Genomic DNA, 21,601 nt, shown 5'->3' on the forward strand with positions numbered 1-21,601 from the left:
ATACAACCCTTTCTATATACAATTTGAGGAAACTAGGGACCTCCTAAGAGTTCCACAGGCTATCAGATTAGTTGGGAATCACTCACAAAGCCAGACTTAATGAGTGCTGCCATACCCACTGAATAGCAATACTCATGGCAATCCCAACTTCCCTAATCTTTTTAGTCCTTTGAGGACATGATGGGTCCTGCCTCAGCAACCCTCCTAAGAGGGGAATCTTAGCCAGATATACACAGATTATACAATACTATGACTGAGTTGCTCTATTATGCACTGTTCAGGTTTATGGTACCAGTACATTAAAAAATTGAGAATTTGAGTAAAATAAGGGTCACAAACAAAATATCAGAGGTAAAAATTATGTTGAGTGCCAGTTACACACAAATAAATAGTTTACACACATACACACACACACACACACACACTGCAGGATTTCTTTAATGGTGTGGCAATGTGGTGCAGAATTGCTCCCTTGTTTACTTGCTCCATTTCTATCCTAACACATTTCACAGAAAACAGAGCAGTAGTGATTTGCTAAGATGCTGATGATACATGGAATATATGAAATACCTGGTAGATGTTTTGATGCCCTCTTCTCAATGCATATGAGCATACTACACATCCACAAAGATGCCTACTGGGAGCAATTTTGACAAGGAAGGGAAAATTCACACAACAGTAATAATGTACTAAGGTTGTAGCACTATCCGCAGCCACACACAGTGACCTTATCATATGGGCATAGCATGTTTAAAAGAATATAGCCACCTGAAAATATGCTGGATTAAACAAGGCTCCATATTAAAAATGATAAACCTGAGCTGGTAATACAGGGAAGTCAATTCTCACAGAAGTGCATTTTTTTTTTTTTTAACATCCAGTTTCCCTAGTCTATTAAGACTAGGACAGTGCCTCCTAATGAAAGACTTTGATTTGGCATTTGGGAACCATTAGCCCAAGTGGATGCCCTTCCTTACCCTCTGACCATGGCCAGGATTCAAACCCATGGGCACAAGGACTCCTCAGCCCAGAAGCATGCACAGGGCAATCCCAAAAAGAATACTTGTTGTATTATGATGTTTAAATGTGCTACTTACCAGCTGTTCCTAGATCTGAGTGACCTAGAAGTGATACTTTCAATCAGCATGTTTTGAAGGTGTAATCTTTATTTCCAAGTTTCAAGACACCATTCCAAAAGTAATTATTGATCTGTTTAGGCTTCATAACCTGAAATATACAAGCTTGCTATCATCATACTCCACTTATTCTTCAAAATATAATATTTCACTTTGCTTTAAGCATGACCATAAAAGCATGTGGTAATCATGAAAAAAAAATAATGCATAAATGCAGTATGAAACTTTGGACCATTTTTATAAACTAACCTTTGAAAATTGACATATCATGATATTTTCTTTATCAACCATTTCATCCTCTTCATGTTCTGGAAAAATGTGATCAGGAACATCAATACCAGAGTGCTGAAAATATCAAGATTATTAAAAATAAAACTAGATATTGTATCGACATTTCCATATAGTAACCGAGAACATATTCATGAAATCAATACCAATATGATAATTGCCTATGAGGATTTTATGCTATCCTTGTTATCTCCCTTATCCCTTTATCTGATCCTCTTTTAATATGCACCTCTCTAAGGAATGTAAATTAAAAAAATTAAATCTTGTTTTTGTAAAGAACATTTCTCATCCCTTGTATTTTTTAAGTAATTTTTCTCTGTATTACTACCCTTCCTGAAATTTGGAGACCAGAACTGTATACCATAATCTAGATAAGGTCTGACCAATGCCAAAGATAACTTTAATATTTGGGTATTTTTTAATTTTATCAAGTGGCATATTTCTGTGCTTCCATAAAGTACTAGTTTATTTTCTATCATAATGAGAACTTGTTTTATTTTCAGGTTTTGACTTGATTAAATTAATACACAGTCAACATGAAACAGGTATAATCATTCTGCTCTCCAGGCAACCAAGGGCAGTGCGCTGACACTAAGTACTTTCATGGAGTTAGTTATCTATCAGTGGCATTTTGAGTTTAGAGGCTAGAAAAAAAAAAAAAAAAAAAGGCTGACTGCAATAAAAGTGTGAAAATGAGTAAACCCAGATGTATACTTCAAGGCAAACAAGTTAATAAAAAAAATAAAAAAGAAAAACTTTAAAAAATTTCTATCAGTTTCCATTTCCTGAAAGCTTAAAACTTGTCTGTTGTACTTTGTATGTCAAACTAATGGCGATTAAAATGAGTGACAAGTGAGAAGTTCAAGAGAGAATCAATGAGGAAAGAAAGAGGCAGATAATTCAGGAATAAAATAATAAAAGAGGAAATAATCAAAGAATGATGATAGGCAAATGAATGATGAAACACTGATATGTACTATGGAATGTACTAAGGAGTGAGTGGAGATTAGTGAAGGGGGTGAAAGTTTTCTGTAAGGATGTAACAGCAAGTACTAGGGTAAATGACAAAAGGATTCAAAGTTTTGGAAAAGTAAATATTCAAAATGTTAAAGAGAAAATATTTGTAAAGAGTGGTAAATTAATACAATTCTATTTGCAAATTATACAAGTCCTAACTGCAGAAAGTGAAAGCACAAGGTGTTAAATATATTTGGTATTCCAAAACTAAAAGTTAAAGGAGATTGCAAACAAAAATAATGTGACTGTGTTTGAAAGGAGGTAAACTTCATATTACATAGAGAGTAAGTCAGTTGCCCAAAGAAATGTGACTGGAGAAATATGAGGGCTATACAGTCTTAATGAAGGACAAAGTCTTAATGCACATACTTCTCTGGATATTAGCATCTTATGTAAGATAAACAGCCTTAGTTTCTGATTTGCTTCAACAGCTGTCTTTGGGAGACAAAGTTTTTTATAAAGATCATCTATCTGTTGGGAAAAGATATAATAATACTGTTATAAATGTGATATGCTATGATGTACATGTGTAGTTTTGTATATGCAACATAGTGATGACTATGGGCAGTGTGGTGTGGTGTGGTTGTGTCTGTCGGGTAAGTGTGTAAGTGTGTGTGTGTGTGTGTGTGTGTGTGTGTGTGTGTGTGTGTGTGTGTGTGTGTGTGTGTGTGTGTACTTACCTAGTTCTATTTACCTATTTGTGACATACAGGAGAGGAGCTAAGCTCATACTGTCCTGTCTCCATAACTGTTTTTATCCAACTTTTCCTTAAAGTCATGAATATTTCTAGCACACACCACTTCTCCCTCCAGTCCATTCCATGCCTCAATGCTTCTATGAGGGAAGCTCAACTTTTTTATGTCCCTTCTGCATGTGGTTGCTTTTAGTTTTCTTCCATGTCCCCATGTTTCTCTTTCATTTATTACAAATACATCTTTCTTATTTAGTTTCCCATCCCACTCAGTAGTCTGTAAAGTGCAATCATGTCACCTCTCTCTCTCGCCTCTTTTCCTAAGCTAGTCTCTCCTCGTATGGTAGATCTTACAATTCTGGTATCATCTTGGTTGCTGGTCTCTGTACGCCTTACGACTTCATATGCTTTTTTCATGTGATGAACAAATTACCACTGCATATTCTAATTTTGGACGTATCACTGTGTTAATTATTTTCCTCATCATTTCTTCATCTAGATAAGCAAAAGCAACTCCTATATTTCTTAGTAGATTGAGAGTTTCATCTGTTATCTTATTAATATGTTTTTCCCAATGATAATTCCTCTGAGAATATCACTCCCAGATCTTATTAACTGTTTCGTTCCCCATCTTAAAATTATAACAACACCTTCTGTTACTTTCCCAAACTCCATCTTTTTACACTTTCCAGAATTAAATTCCATTTGCCATCTGTTGCTCCACTCACACACCTTGTCTAGATCTCCCTGTAATTCTTTACAGTCTTCAATTTCCTTCACTCTTCTCATAAGTTTTACATTGTTAGCAAAAAGACTCACATAGCTGGATATGTTCTCCACCATATCATTTATATATATACCACAAACATTACTGGTGCTAACACTGATCCTTGGGGGACCCTACTTAATACTGGGCTCCACGCTGATGCCTGGTCCTTTATCACTTTTTGCATCTCTGTTTTTTACAAAATCCTCCATCCATTCTAGCAGTCTTTCATTTACACTACTTATTTTCTCCACTTTCTATAGAAGTCTTTTATGTGGCATTTTATCCAAAGATTTTCTTAGGTAAATCTAGGTAAGTGCAATCTGTCCAACCTCTCTCTCCTGTATGATATTAATCACTCTCGAATAATAACACAACAAATTGGTAAGACAAGATCTCCCCTTTCTAGAACCAAATTGACAATTTGTAAGGATTTCATTATCATCCCAAAATCTGGTCCATCTGTTTTTTATCCTTTCACATATTTTTGCTACCACACTCACCAGTGACACTAGTCTGTAATTTAGTGGATCTTGTGTGTCTCCTTTAAATATGGGCACGATGTTTGCCCTTTTCCAATCCTGTGGAACTATTCCTTCATTAATAGAGGTGCATATGATGATATGTGATTTATCTTTAAGCTAGTCAGTGCATTCTTTTAATACCCATCCCGACACTCAATCCAGTCCTGCAGCCTTTCTCACATCTAAAGTTTTGATGATTTCTTTAATTTCCTGTATATTACTTGAAATTCCTTTTTTTTTTTTCCTGTACATCCAGTGCCTTTATAAATTCCTTTTCCTTTGTAAAATCCTCCTTGAAGCTCTTATTCATCACTTCTTCCATCTCTTTCAGGTCCTCATATACCATTCCATCCAACCTAGTTTTTCTATGCTCACTTTGTTTTCAGTTTGCCATTCACATGTCTACAGAAGAGTTTGGATTCATGTTTACACCTGTCTATTATATCTTTTTCAAACAGTCTTTGTTCATCTCTCAGGTACTTCACATAATAATTTCTTGCTTGTTTGTAATTATTTCACAGGTTAATTCTTTTACTTTCTTTACACTTTTTCCATGAATTCTCTTTTGTCTTTCTTACTGTTTCATATCTTTTATTAAACAATTCTTTTTACCAATTATTACTGTCTGCTTTTTAGGTACAAACCTCTTTTTGTCTTTGTATATTTTAAGAAACTCATCCCACTTCCCTCAGACCTTTGTAGCCTTATGGAACATATCCCACCTCTCTTGAAAAAAAACTTCATGTTGTCAAAGTCTGCCTTACTGTAGTTTAATCTCCCAGCATGGTGATCTTCATTCCTTTTACCCTATATTTCCTCATTTATATTGTATTCTATGGTATCATGGTCACTTTTAGTTAACACACACTCTATCTGAACATTCTCAATTCCTTCTGGTTCTTTGCTAAAATAACAGATGTAATCTCGATGTTTCTCCATCTTTTCCAAATCTTGTAATACCTTTTATCTATTGTGTTAGTACATTATCCATTGCCAGTTGTAATAATTTATTTCCCCAAAATCATTCTATTCCCTCATTGTACCACTCTTCCCAGCACACCTTACAGTTAAAGTCTCCCATCATAGTCACTTTATCACCACTCAGCATTTCCTTTAACCAGTTCTTTCTTTCTTTTATCATTTCTTCACATTCTTCATTTGACCTGGCATTGGTTTTGGGTGGTACCATATGTCACTATGAATTATTTCTTTTTGCCTTGTATATTTTCCACTCCAATTCTTAATGCTTCTGCTAGTCCATTGCCACATTCTATTTCAACCACTATTTCTATTTCAACCAATACTACATCCTCACTTAGCCTGTTCCAAACTTCTATATTTCTTTTTGGGAAACTGTATTTCTTAATGTTACTCAAGCATCTTCCTTTTCTTAGTTTTTTGCTGTGTCCTCGTGTGTGTGTGTGTGTGTGTGTGTGTGTGTGTGTGTGTGTGTGTTGCCTTGTGTTACTTTTACTTTGTGTGGAGACCATGAAATGGATGTTCAAATTGAGCCACAAAAATCTCGGAACAGCTGGGTAAAGACCAATTGTTCCATGTTCCAGACACACATTGTTGTCAATACTGTTTCATCTACATACAACTTTCCTTTTGTGTTCATTCCAAGTGACCCCTAACTAGACAACAGTATATATATATATATATATATATATATATATATATATATATATATATATATATATATATATATATATATATATATATATATATATATATATATATATATATATATATATATACTGTATAGCTGATTAGCTGTCCTTCTTCAGTGCCTTTCACAATTTACCATGAAACACGAAAAAAAATAATAAAATAAAATAAATAAATAAATAAAAATAAAAAAGTTGTTTTTTTTTTTTTTTTTTTTTGTTAAACCACAAATCCTCCAAACACACTTAAATTTTACAAGCTCTCTCACAGCAAACACCTACTGATCTGCAGCTCTCCCTCTTCTAAAGCCAAACTGCTCCTTCCAAAAACACTATTTATACTCTAACCCTGTTAATCACACCTTACTTAAAATACTAAAAAATACCTTATACCACTAGAACTAACACATTCATGCTCATCACCCTTATCTTTATGTAAAGACTCAGTCAAGAGGCACCATACTGTTCACGAAGCATACATTCAACATTACCACCATTTGCCATTCTTCAAATTCAACTATGCATCTACAGCTTTCCAAACTCTCATTCTCTTCACTGCCTCTATCTATAACATAAGTAACTTTGCAACCTTCACAAGATATAGAAAAGCCCCACTAAATTTAAATATTATCAAATGTTAAATCAACAAGAATTTCAAGTATTGGAATTTTTATTTATTTATTTATTTTGTATTTTATTTTTTTTTAGTATAACATGGTTGAGCTGCACACTCTGAAAACTGAATAAAGTGAAGGGACTGAGAATCCCCCTCTGTGTTTTCAGTTCTAGGATAAGGTGAAGTGTTAAGGACCCCATACATGCTCAAGTGGCTTCTCTGGCCTGTGCAGGCCACCTCAACGTCTCTTACATGCTCAGTTTTGCCTGAACAGTCCTGATTTGTGCAAGCGGCCAGACAGGCCACCTTAGTGTGTATGGGGCCCTTTATGTAGACCTGGTCTTGACTATCTACTTTTAAGGGTATATCAGCCAGTTATATAGCAAGATGGATATATTAATTATTAAAAAGGAATGTTTGTAAGCACACACATAAGAACTTACATCTTAATAGGACAATAACTCTACATTACAGATGTATATCTTTTACTAGTATATCCCACACAGCTATTGCCTTTCTAAGAATAAATCTAAATTACACAAAATGCTTTACATTTCATTCCATTCTTAACGGAAGGTATGCTGCAATTTCAATGACCAAGTATCCAAATAATTATTGATGACGAATTCATTCAACAAAGTTATTTACATACAATGGAATACAGTGAAGCCTTGCTAATCTATCTGAAGAGGTGTCAGTAGAAAAATAATTTTTGGCAGTACTTTGCCTTACAGATGATTATCAACATCTATATACCTGGTAATTAGTATATATTGAATTCTTAGCAACAAAGTACCTATCTCTTCATAAAGTACTAAATAATCCTATCCACAGACATCTCCAGATCTCATGTGCACCAAGTGAAAATAGTCTGTATTCAAAATGAAGCACACTAAAAACATCTATCACACCCACTGATTAGTCAGCTGTTGATAGCAAAACAATGAGAAGGGCAAGTGTTGCACTCCATATCTTGCCTTCATTATCCACTGACTGTTGAGGAAAGAGCATATAACTGACATATGTTTCAAAGAATGTCATTTAAAGAGAGAGAGAGAGAGAGAGAGAGAGAGAGAGAGAGAGAGAGAGAGAGAGAGAGAGAGAGAGAGAGAGAGAGAGAGAGAGAGAGAGAGAGAGAGAGAGAGAGAGAGAGAGAGAGAGAGAGAGAGAGAGAGAGAGAGAGAGAGAGAGAGAGAGAGAGAGAGAGAGAGAGAGAGTGTGTGTGGTGGTGGGGAGGAAACAAACATATCTAACTGGTCATATAAAAGCTAATTAAGTGACTGGTGTTAGGATGTAAAAAGCGGGAAACCGCCATCCTAGAAATATGCCACGTATATTGAAAAATAATGATCAATGTTATATAATGAAAATGTTCTAAAATACTTTCCTCATATTGCATTATTCATTTCTCATATATTGAAGTCTTGTATAGGAAGGTTCTGGCAAATATAGGTACACATGTAAGTGTTATATAAAATGCAACAGGCTTGATATGAAAGACATTGCAGTTGTTGCAAAAGGCAAGAGAAAGATAATAATGGAAGATTACACACTGAATATGAGGCCAGAAGAAAAGCCCATAAACATGTCTCATTACTTCACATGATGTTCTTTCTGTCATAATTGTAAAACCTCAACACATTAGTAGTACACAGAAGGTTAATACTGCAAAAAAGAATACCATATTATCAGCCTGTCTTCCCATCACCTCTTAAAAAAGGGCTAAGGATATCTACTCATAAGAACATTTAATATGACTTAACAATTAACTTGAATCTGTATCATGAATTAGAAGAAATATAACACATGCTCCATTGGTTGCTCATCTTTGCTGACTAGCCCATGAGAACAGTTTTCTATGAAGGTAAGTGTTTGTGCACAGCCTAGATCTCAAGATGTCCATGACCTATCCTATCTAGACTAGGGTTTTGGTGAATTCAAAATCAGGAACAAAACAAATCATCACCAAATCCTTACATGTTATATAATAAGTACTGTTTGTTTCTCATAAAAACTGTAATGGTTAAGTACAGCAGATGTCTATTTGCTTTACATAAGAATGTATAATTTGCTAAAATTTAATATAGTTAAAGCTTTCATAATGTTTCATACACCTTATAAAGGATATGTAACATTATGCACCACATATAATTTTTAAACTATATTATTGTTATTAATTTATTTATCATATAACTGGTGTCCCAGATTGTATGGCAGTGCAAGATATATATGACAGTACTGTACTTATTACAAGGCCATTCAAAGATAACTATTTTAGGTAGAGGGTTGATTTTTCAATAGATAACCCATTCCTTCCCTAACAGTAGTTTCCTTTTATGGAAATGTTGTTTTACAGCGAGATTTGCAAGGCTTCTCTGTATGTAAATTTTCCCATACAGAATTGTTGAAAAAATTTGTATAACAGCATTTGTTAAATATAAAATCAAATTATGTATAACTGTAATAATTATTAATCTTCAGTATATATTACAATATATTATCTGCAATACTGTTAATCACCATACTGTACCTTACAGAGAAGAATGAAACTGAGTTATTGTTGTCACAGCACCTGGAGCACTTCCATTTACCTCTGATTTCATAACTGCAGTATGGAGCTTGGAAGCATCCAGAATTACTTCTTTTTTGTCTGGGATGCCATTAATTTCTGCTTCATAAGGAGTTAATGGCGGCCACTCTTTGTCTAGTTGCATGTCTCTTTCCAAAGCAAGATATTTTTTCTTTGATTTAGAAATGTTGTGGAGTTTAGGTCTACATTTTCGATAAAAAATATAATCAATTATGACATACTCAGTAAATATTGCTAGGACAGAATACAAAACAGAGAACAAAATTATTTCCCATCTGAAAAAATATGCATCTGCATCATCAGCAGGTGGCAGAACCATTTCAAAACCATCAATGATGAACTGGGGAGGAGCCACTGTCAATACCACACAGCAAATACTCATTATTATAAAGGATCCTGTAAGGAGGAAATTTGTGTACACATGTTGACGGAAAGGTGGTCCACGAGAGAACACTAGAGCAAGAATGATGTACTGAAACTGGGACACTGAAAAAACAGAAAAATTTTCATAGCAACCATATATATCTTCCTCCTCTCCAAGTGTTGAATTGTATGGTACAAACCAAGGCTGATATTGAACATAGTAAAAACAATATGTCTGGAAACTTATCACAATAAAAATGTGCAGTAAAATGGACATTATTGGAGTAAATGATAAAAGTGCTGTTGGTGGAGAGTATGATGCCAGTGGCCCATTATATGACTCAGTTCGACCAAAAAATATGGCAAACACAGTTATGAGAAAAAGATCAATCCACAAAAACTGAATGTCTGTAAGATTGCTATCAATTGAATATAAGATCATAATTGATACAAACTGTGTGAGTGAGTATGCAGCCATATACTTAAAAATGCCAAAACTGGTAACAAGTGCACAACGTCCTTCTTTGATCAATTTAGGTACACATGAGATGTTTGGCTGGGCTGAGGTAAAGGGAGAGGCTACAGATGCCTCAGCTTCTGAGAGAGAAATGCCAGCATGGGCCGCCTTCAAGGCTCCACAGTCATTTGCTCCATCTCCACACATTCCTGTAACAACAAATATTGACCTTACTCTTAATACTCTTAATAACTTAGTAGAAAGCTATCATAAAGTTAAAACCTAGCATATATTCACGTAAACATCAACATGTGTTGTAACTAAATTTATGAACCTGAGATATTTCTTAAGCTGAATACTTCTGGGTTATCCTGCAAACTGACAATTTTTCTGGCCTTTAGTTACTACCACATTACTTCTTCAAGGACCACAGGCTGAGAGATTCAAGGAACTTATATTCATCTATTTAAATGAATGCAAGATTTGAACTTAGTTCATCTTGTCTCAATACCAACTTTTATCCTATTAAATCTGAAGCTTATATGTTCTTTACAGGCATCATCTGGCTCTCCAAATCATTCTATCTATCAGCTACATGCACTGCAGTTGAGAATCCCTTATTCAAAATTTCTTTGACTGAAAGTGTAAAGGATTTTGTATTTTCTGGTTTTTGGAATATTTTTATTTGGATTTATAAAAATGGGACAGCTTCGGGATGGCATCCAAGTCTAAAGATGATATCCATTTACATTTCATAAGATGGCTTGTAGATATACCCTAAATGTAGTTTTACAGTGGCCACAAAAAATAATGACAAATTGTAAACATGACAGCATGCCCACAGAGCAAAGCTTTGATGCTCGATTTACAGCTATGGGAGGTATCAAACAGTGCCAAATTGTCACACATGGCAACTCACATGCCTTAAAGATGCTACACTGAGTTTTTAATCACTGAGAGTGAGAATCTAGATTCTAGACTGTCAGGCACAGCGGAGGGAGTTGTCTCTCCCGTGCTCTTCCTACCATTTCCCCTTTGTTGCTACCTTCTCATTTCATCACTCACATTTCATTCTCCTTATACTATACTGGGTCCTAGCAATCCTAACAGTGGAGAGAAGAATGTTTTGATGGCCTTTGTTTGAGAGGGACTCAGTAATTGTGAGACTGGAAGGAAGGTAAGAAAATCAGAGACAGCCATGACACAAGTGGCAAAGGCTGCACTGGCAGTGGGAGCAGCTGTCGATCTTGAGAAAAATAAAGGCTCTGGACAAAAACAGAAGACAGATACAGGAATAGTAAGTTGGTAGGACATATGCCTTGTAAAAACTGAGTTGCTGCACCCTCTTTCTCTCAGTCAGAAAAGGCTTATGAGCTGCAAGGCAACAGGGAGTGACAGCTGTTCTAAGTGCTAGTGCAGCCTTCACCACCTGTGCAACACCTGCTTCTAATCTTCCTATCTTCCTTTTAGTTTGACAATTACTGAACTGCTTTTCAACAAATGTCATAAAAACACTTTTCTTCACTGTTAAGCTTGCTAGGACCCATTATAATGTAAGAAGTATTAATTGTGAGTGATGAAATGAGAATGTCACGGCAAGGAGAAAATGGGCAGGGGAACATGGGAGGAATCTCCTCCCACTGTGCCTAGCGGAGTTGCCATGGGCAATAATTTCCCACTTTTTGATACCTTCCATAGCAGTAAACTGACCATTGGAACTTTGATTTATGGGCACACTGTCAAGTTTACAATTCATCATATTTTTGCTTTGTAAACCTTCCCACCACTTTGTGGAATTTTCTGTTTGTGACGTGTCATGACCCCATTAAAAATCTTTCAGATTTTACAGGTTTTCGGATAAAAGATTCTAAATTGTATATATATTTTTTTCTTTTCGGAAAACTGCACTTTGAAAATTTATGCATCTAGTCTTTTATTTTATATTCAAGTTCTCATTTTTTTTTTTTTATTATCTATTGTCAGATTTGTTTAACCCCCCTCACTCCAATCCATTATTCCTTTAAGCAATCTCTCTCTCTCTCTCTCTCTCTCTACAGACAAATTTTAGCTCATGATCTCTTTTACCACTTGATGTGCAAATCTAATGTGTGCAATATTACAGTGGGACAAAAGAAAAAAATAGCATACAGAATCAGAATATTCATCTTCATCTTTCAACAATCCTTTGGATTTGGTGATAGAGCTATTGATAAATATGAAAAATCTACATTTGGAGAGCCATTATCCAAGATAGATTTCAGTGGAAAAAAATACTAAATGATACCAAGACCAGCAACCACTATCACACTACCTCTTAGACATCTACCTAACAACAATCATTTAATACACAGCACAACTTCTAATCCATATCTAGACATATCTGCCATTTCTAAATAATAATAAAGAAGGGGGGTGGGAGAAAGAAATTGTAACATGAGAAGTTTAACAGCTAAATAGAGAAATGGCTGGTAAGAACAATCACATGGGTTCTGCAGCTAAGAATAAACTTCCACTTTTTTCAGGCATGAATATAAGCCAATGTGAATTTCCTCCTTTTCTGTGAAAGTCAGGACCAAACCTTAAAGCCCTATTGAAAGTGACCATTGTAACGTTGTGAATATGATATGAGTGGCTGTATCAAATCCTCTCTATCTTTAAATGTCACTATATGTAGTGAAAGAAAAAACAAAACTGGTAAAATTGCACTTTTCTCTTTTTCTTTTGCTTCAAAAAGCTGCTACTCTGTAGTCACTAACTAAAACTTATCAACAAACTCATCAGTATACAAACAAGACTTACCAACAAAGTAACCAAGAGACTGAAGTTCTAGTACAAGTTGTTGTTTTTGTTCTGGGCTCATGCGTGCAAAAATTGCTCCACGAACAACTAGCTTCTGTAATACTTCTGGAAAATATTGGTGCACCACTCTCCAAGATTTTCCCTCTATGGCAAAACAATAAGAGCCATTTGTCTTTTCATCAAGATCCACTTGGACCATAGAATCTACTTGCTGAGTCACCTGAAAGAAAAATTTAATTAAATGACATATACAAGTTACAAACTACTAAACTTTATAGACTGAATTCTCATTTATATTGAGTCTTAAAGCTATAGCAAGAGTTTTTTCTAACTTTCTGTCAAGAAATGATGGGAGATATTCTGTGTATTCCCAATTGTTGAGCCCAATGTCACGTGCTTGATACAATACAATCACCCAAAACTTTACAGATTTCAATTACAGATGTTTTAACTCCTATATGACTGGGATCAGAATAAAATAAGTCAAACAGAAATCTGCAAATACATCAGTGATGGTTGGCAGAGAGGGAGATTTGTGCTTTAAAAAGTAACACATCCTAGCTTTCAAGATGACAGGTCATAAAAGATGACACTGCATTTTCAAGAAAATGTTGATTTTCAAATATTCACAATATAATGGGCAACTTCCAATAATGATGAACTTGTTCAAGATAAACAATTATTCAGCAGAAGCTAGTATGATAGTGGAGGAAAGGCTAGCCTTATACTGAGATGTACCAAGTCCCCAACAATAGTTCAAGGATGGTTTCCCTGGTTGTATAACACTACTCTGATGATATATTAATCAAAACATTAGATGGTACTCAGTAAACATCATCCAAAACTGGCTACCAGAAGATCAATTTGCCTTAAGTTATGTTTAAAGTATTAAAAGTCCCACTGCTTCACTATCTACACACAATCCTGTCTAGAAAATCACTGGTTTATTTTACAGCAGGATGTAATGGCAATATCAGCATCACTTTTATGATTTCCTATTTTATGGGAAATAAGACAAGAGTTGTTGGCCCAACCAATTCTGACATGGTGCTGTGTTCACATAGTAAAGAAAATTAAAGCAACCATATTTTAGGCATGTGGCCTCTTTACATTCTTTATAACTAAGATATATTTTGGAGCAGTGAATAGGATATGGCAATACTGTTAAAATCATTGATATCTTGCCACCCTCACTGTTTCTTGTTTATCCCAGAAAGTCCATTGTTGCCAGGAGTGAATGGAAGTGGATGTCTGACATGATCCTTATTGCTAGTAGGATCACCAAATTCACAGCTGCATGTAAGAAGGACCTATTGGAGCACTGAGGGCATAGTCAGCCTTTGCTCCTCAAAGATGAAAGGAAAAATTATGGCAACTGAGGGTTTTCCATTCATCACAGGTCACTTCAAGAAAAGTGCTGAACACTGGTGAATTACCATTTGCTTATGTAGCAGAACTGAAAGCCTCATCATAAAACTAACTTCATAACACAGAAGGAAATATCTTAAAGACCAGCTTGTTTGGAAGACTACATCTTTGGCCACATGAAAATTTTCCCTAGAACAAAGACCTCATCCTGGAAACTGTGCTCACACTTAAGCTTATATGCAGGCAAGTCTTTCAGTCTGTGTGATATATAGAGTAAAACCTCCTTAGGTCAGCATTATATACATCAGACTCCCAAAGAAGTTGGAAAGGCAACAAAATAATAAAAAAATTGTCCACAAAGGCAATTAAAAAAAAAACGCTGTAAGTTGCCACCATGCTGACTAAACCAAGTCAAAACAGACCAAACTTAGCATAACCTGTACAGTAATTATTACTGTGTAGGTTCTGACCTTCAACCAGAACCAGAACCAGAAGCTCTCCTTGGCATCATGTCCTCAGAGTAAGATACAAGGAGAGACTATAGAGAGAGTAAGGATGATGAAAATGAAGATCCTGAGCCTGCAGGAAGGGTTTCTAAGGATTTTTAATGATTCTTCACGTAAGTTGAAATTTTAGTTAATTGGTAAAGGATAAGCCTCTAATGTGCCAATTCATGGAGCATACTGTCTGCCATAATTATGGTATTTCTGCCATAATTTGGTGTTAGTCTGCCATCTGCCGTACACTGTCTACCATACACTATGCCATAATGTATAGAAAAAATGTCATAATTTTCACACTGCTGTATAATTATTTGGGCTGGCCAGCAGTGCAACCCTGGCACCCACACACTGCTTCTACCTCAGTCTCACACCAGCAGATCTTATTAGAGGTTGTGGCACTCCTGACCTACTCACCACCACTTTTATTGGATTTTCACCTTTAATGTCAGTGGCTTTGCCCCAATTAGTCTAGTATAATGAGGGTTTACTGTAATATATATATATATATATATATATATATATATATATATATATATATATATATATATATATATATATAAAACATGTGCATGTGTGATTCATTGACGGTTGTCTTCTGGACACCCGGCCAGCCGTTACTCTATGGAAAGAGCTCAGGGCTATAGTGACTGATCTTTGGGTAGGACTGAGACCACTTACACACCACACACTGGGACAGCGAGGTCACAACCCCTCGGGTTACATCCCGTACCTACTTGCTGCTAGGTGAGCAGGGGCTACACATTAAGAGGCTTGCCCATTTGCCTTGCCACACCCAGGATTCGAACCTGGGCCTTCTTGGTTGTGAGCTGAGAATGCTAATCACTACACTATGCGGTGTGTGTGTGTGTGTGTGTGTGTGTGTGTGTGTGTGTGTGTGTGTGTGTGTGTGTGTGTGTGTGTGTGTGTGTGTGTGTCTTTACCTAGTTTACCTAGTTGTGGTTTACAGGAGAAGAAGTCTAAGCTTGTGCTGTCCTGTCTCAATATCTACTCTAATCCAACTTTTTCCTTAAAATCATGTATAGTTATTGCATTTACTGTTTCTTATTGCTGCTCATTCCAGATTCCTGCAGACCTTTGCAGGAAACTGTTCTTCTTGATATTCCTTATACACACACCCTTCTTCACCTTCTTCTCATGCCCTCTTGTGCTTCTACAGTCTCTCACCACCAAATCACTGCAGTCCAATTTTTCATAGCCAATCATAGGCAATCAGGTCACCTCTCTCTTCTTTCTTCCATGGTGTGTGTGTGTGTGTGTGTGTGTGTGTGTGTGTGTGTGTGTGTATTTACCTAGTTGTATAATACAGGATTTGAATAGGACTCATAGTGTCCTGTCTCCATATCTATATTTATCCAACATTTCCTTAAATTTCTGCATGTTAGGTGTTGTAACAACCTCTTCAATTAGATCATTCCAGATATCCACAATTCTATGTGGAAAACCGTACTTCTTGATGTCCCTCAAACACTGACTCTTCCTGATCTTCTTTGAATGCCCTCCTGTCCATCCAGCTTCATCTTCTTATAGCAACACTAGATCCTGCTTGTCTATGTTTTCAATGCAGTTAACTCTTTTATAAATCGTCATTGATCTCCTCTTTTCCTTCTAACTTGCAAAGTTGGCAGTCCCATTTCCTTCAATTTCTCTTCATATGTTAGGTCTTTTAGCTCCAGTACCATCCTTGTAGCTGCCCTCTGAATTCTTTCCAACTTCTTTATATCTTTTTTCATATGTAGAGACCACACTACTGCTGCATATTCCAGCCTGGGATGTAGCATAGTGGCTATAATATTTTTATCATAGTCTTATCCATGTAATAAAATTCCACCCTAATACTTGTTAACATCCTGTACGTCGAGCCAAAGATCTCACTTATATACCATTCTGGGGTCAGGGTATCTTGAAAAACCACTCCTAGGTCTTTCTCCTCCTTGCTCTACATTATTACTCGTACTTCCTTCCCCATTTTATAGACCCATGCAGGTCTTCTTTTACTCTTTCCAAATTCTATCACATGGCATTTCTTAGCATTGAATTCCAGTTTCCACTTTTTGCTCCACTCATAAATCTTGTCAATATCTCTATGCAACTCCATACAATCAACATGGCTCTTTATTACTCTTAACAATTTTGCATCATCAGCAAACGGATTAATATAACTGGTCAAACACTCCTGCATATCACTGATGTATATTTGGAACATAATGGGTGCTAACATAGACCCCTGTGGTACTCTGCTTGTTACCTTACTTCAGCTTGAACTGATCGCAGTTCTCATTTCTCTATCCTTTAAGTGGTCTCTCAACCATTTTAGCACTGTCCCTCTCAGTCCTCCTATATGTTCCATCTTCCACAATAGTCTTTTATGCAGAACTTTATCAAAAGCTTTTTTGATGTCCAAGTACACTGCATCTATCCAACCATCTCTGTTTTGTACTTCATCTATTACTCTTGTATGGAAACTCAGTAAATTTGTCACACATGACCTTCCTTTTCTGAAACCAAATTGGCTATTTGCTATATTTCACCCACTTTTCCTTGACCACTATTTCACAGATCTTGCCCACAACACTAGTTAGTGATACCACTCTATAATTTAGTGGCTCAGTCCTTCTTCCTCCTTTGTGTATTGCCCCTATATTTGCTCTCTTCCACTCCCTTGGTACTCTTCCCCTTATCAGTGAGCTGCTAATCACATCCCAAATTGGCTTCACCACTTGTTCTCTACATTCCTTTAGTGTCCAACCTGACACTCCATCAGACCCCAATGCTTTCCTGACATCCAACTTCCCTAACAATTTGCCAATTTCATGTTTTTGCACCAAGACTTCCCATAATCCCCCTGCTGCACTTCCTCATTTGATTCTGTAAACTCCACTTCCACATTGAACACAGACCTGAAACTCTCATTCATAATTTCACTCACCTCTTTTGCTGTTTGATATATCCTTTCTCCTTTACTATCATGTCAATGGTCTCTCTGCTTGTCATCTTTCCACTGATATACCTGTAAAAAAGCTTGGGCTCTTCTTCACATTTCTTTAGCACATCCTTTTCATATTGTCTCTCCTCCTCTCTCTTATTCTAACATACTCATTCCTTGCCTCCATAAACTGCTCTCTATTATTTTAATTTCTTTGTTTCTTCAGTTTCTTCCAAGCTATATCCTTTATCTTTTTAGCTTCAGCACATTTGGCATTATACCATATATGTTTGCTCCTCCATACTTTATATACAGGTACATACTTCTGCGCATCCTCATTGTACTTCTTCAGGAATGTTTTGCATTTCTCTTGCACTGTCTTGCCTTCCATAAGTTTCTTCCAATCAATACTCCCAAAGAATTTTCTTAACTCTGTAAAATTTGTCTTAGCATGATTTACTCTTCCATTTCTATAATCCTCCTTACTTGGTAGAACCTCCCAATCTTGCAGTACCACTTCTAATGCCACATGGTCACTTTTTTCTCACTGGGCTTAAGTATTTAATGGTTGGATGGAGCTCCATTATTTTTGTGAATACCAGATCTAGTATAGATGGTTCCTCCTTCCCTCTGTATCTTGTAAATTCCTCCACCCATTGGTCCATTGTCTTTACCATAGCTAACTGTAGCATTTCTTCACTCCACAGTCCAGCATTTGCATTAACTTCCATCTCCTTCCAGCTTACATTTTTGCAGTTATAGTCTCCCACTAGTAGTATTTTATTGTCCTTCCTTATTCCTTGTGTGTGTGTGTATTTACCTAGTTGTGACATACGGGAGAGGAGCTAAGCTCATACTGTCCCGTCTCTATAACTGTTTTTATCCAACTTTTCCTTACAGTCATGAATATTTGTAGCACACACCACTTCCCCTTCCAGTCCATTCCATGCCTCTATGCTTCTATGAGGGAAGCTAAACTTCTTTATGTCCCTTCAGCAGGTGATTACTTTTAATTTTCTTCCATGTCCTCTTGTTTCTCTTTCGTTCATTATAAAGAGATGTTCCCTATCTAGTTTTTCCATCCCACTCAGCAATCTGTACAATGCAATCAAGTCACCTCTCTTTCATCTCTTTTCCAAGGTTGGGAGTTGCGTTCTAGCTAGTCGCTCCTCATATGACAAATCTTGCAGTTCTGTTATCATCTTTGTTGCTGCTCTCTGTATTCCTTCCAACTTTCTTATGTGCTTTTTTCATGTGGTGACCAAATTACAGCTGCGTATTCTAATCTTGGACGTATCATTGTGGTGATTATTTTCCTCATCATTTCTATATCCAGATAAGCAAAGGCAACTCATATGTTTTTAGTAGGCTGAGAGTTTCACCTGTTATCTTGTTAATATGTTTTTCTGGTGATAAATTCTGTGAGAAAAATCACTCCCAGATCTTTTTCTCTTGTTGTCTTATTTATTGTTTCATTTCCCATCTTATAGTTATAGCTACACCTTCTGTTACTTTTTCCAAATTCCATCTTTTTACACTTACCAGAGTTAAATTCCATTTGCCATCTGTTGCTCCACTCCCACACCTTGTCTATATCTCTTTGTAATTCTTCACAATCTTCCATTCCCTTCACTCTTCTCATAAGTTTTGCATCATCAGCAAAAAGACTCACATAGCTGGATACATTCTCCACCATATCATTTATATACACCACAAACATTATTGGTGCCAACATTGACCCTTGGGGGGACCCCACTTGATACTGGGCTCCACACTGATGTCTGGTCCCTAATTACTGTTCGCATCTCTCTGTTTTTAAGGATATCGTCCATCCATTTCAGTATTTTTCCATTTACACCACCTATCTTTTCCAGCTTCCACAGCAGTCTATTATGCAGCACTTTATCAAAAGCTTTTCTTAAATCTAGATAAATACAGTCTGCCCAACCATCTCTCTTCTGTATGATATCAATGTGTGTGTGTGTGTGTGTGTGTGTGTGTGTGTGTGTGTGTGTGTGTGTGTGTGTGTGTGTGTGTGTGTGTGTGTGTGTGTGTGTATCACACAAAGACACAAAATAAGTAACATACCACAGATGAAGAGGGAGTATTGGTCTTATTAGCATGGAATGTGAGGCTTGCAGGACAACTCTGGTGAGGTGCAGTAGCTTTGATGGTAATCACTTGTTGGTGGGGGCTCACTAGACCACACTCACGACCAACACTTAGTGCAGTCAGCATGTTGTCTCCTAGAAATAGGTAATACTGAAATCCTGTACTTAAGGTTGCTACATAAAAAAAAAAATAAATAAATAAAAAATAATAATAATAATAATAATAAAATGAAAATAAATAAAATAAATAAATAAATAAATAAATAAATAAATAAATAAATAAATCAGCATATTGTTTCACAACACGATTCTTGAATTTATAGGATAATATTATAAAACATATACTATAGATAATGCTAATAGTTTTTGCATGATTGTGTTTAGGCTAAATATAAACTTATGATTTCTAGTTAGAGCCTGTAGACATTGACTGTAGGATGTGGCTTTTGAATACCTAAAAACTAACAATTTAGTGTTGTATCTTCTCATTACCTTCAACAGGAAGATGCTATATAATCACTCTTTCTGTTATCTGCTTCACTGTCAATCATGCTATGTTGCTGCAGTATTCCTACCACTATTTTCTTTGTGGAATAACTGCAGGAAGCATTACAGCACTTCTCTATGTCTATTTTCTGACATAATCTTGAGGTAATCACCAAAATACTGATGTCACTCTGTCTTAGAGTTGAGACTAAAGTCTAATACACATTAATCAAAGGGAAAAACAAGTTTCAAGAATGGATGTATGTAGTGATAAGCAATATGCATAATCATCAGTTTGTACCTAAAAATTTAAACATAAGGCATGAAATATCCACTGTGTGCAATAATGATGTTTTTGAGATTGCATATGAACTAAGTTTATGAACTAAGTTTCTGCCAAAACCAGGACACTCAGAATTCCTGGATGATTGATAAACATACCTTATAATATAAGAATGACACACATTTACCTCAACTTTGTAACTAGGGCTCACATAACATTAAAAGCCCAATAATCTAATTTACAGGAGACCCACCTCTTCCATTCTTATTGCAAGAAAATAAGATAGTACAGATACTACATGTAGAGACAATTAGATGGTACCAATATACAAGTACTATTTGTTTTCTTTCACCTGTTTACATCTTCCAGTGAAGTATTGTAGTGTTGTGTGTTGAGCAAGAATTTCTCTTTTTTTTTTTTTTTTTTGTCTAGAGATCTGTGTGATAACTAAGACAAGAGAGAAAAATTTTACATATCTCCAGACACATCATGTTAATGGATCTATAGTGCAAGTCATAGAAGCTGGTGGTTTGAGTTACTGGCAAGTTTTTCTTTATTCTCAGAAGGCATTCTTTACCATATGTAGCAATAATCAATGAGATGGGTTAATCTTGGTTGTATACTGCATCTGTTTTGACCAACACTCCCATTTAAACACTCCTCCTTTCCTTACAAATTACTCTGCACTATAACCAGCCTTAACCAAATTGTTGGCAAAGGTAATCTATGGTCTTATAGGTTGTGGCCTACACTCCCTATGCCTACATTAACAAAGACACATGTCATAATGTGATGCTCAGTTTTGACAATCCCCCCACCCCCTTCTTATATATAAAAAAAAAACTCCATCAGTTACTCTTGATTGAATATTAATCATCTACACCAATATTTCAGCAAAAGTCTTACTAACTAAATGAATAAATAACTTTATCTCAGATGCTTCTTGGAGAACTTTTCTGAGAATGGGGAAAAGTTGTGAAGTGCATCACACT

General features: G+C 36.0%; 2 protein-coding genes across 6 annotated transcripts in view; both read right to left on the bottom strand.

The window, feature by feature from the left end:
- The window catches only part of LOC135102931 (small ribosomal subunit protein uS19-like), a 74,571-nt gene that overhangs the window by 24,182 nt on the left and 28,788 nt on the right, over positions 1 to 21,601 (bottom strand). The gene's annotated exons all lie outside the window — the stretch shown is intronic.
- The window catches only part of LOC135102929 (polyamine-transporting ATPase 13A3-like), a 72,834-nt gene continuing 58,406 nt past the window's right edge, over positions 7,174 to 21,601 (bottom strand). For 4 of the 5 annotated variants that reach the window (XM_064008608.1, XM_064008607.1, XM_064008609.1 and 1 more), the window contains 3 exons: positions 19,818 to 19,975; positions 12,915 to 13,134; positions 7,174 to 10,324 (listed from right to left, as the gene is read on the bottom strand). In XM_064008608.1, the coding sequence (XP_063864678.1) occupies positions 9,237 to 10,324; positions 12,915 to 13,134; positions 19,818 to 19,975 (1,466 nt within the window). In that variant the 3' untranslated portion in view covers positions 7,174 to 9,236. Of the gene's footprint in view, positions 10,325 to 12,914; positions 13,135 to 15,410; positions 17,814 to 19,817; positions 19,976 to 21,601 lie in introns of those variants that run through there. The other variant, XM_064008611.1, reaches the window with a different exon arrangement.

Source organism: Scylla paramamosain, chromosome 8, assembly GCF_035594125.1.
Source record: "Scylla paramamosain isolate STU-SP2022 chromosome 8, ASM3559412v1, whole genome shotgun sequence".
NCBI lineage: Eukaryota > Metazoa > Arthropoda > Malacostraca > Decapoda > Portunidae > Scylla > Scylla paramamosain.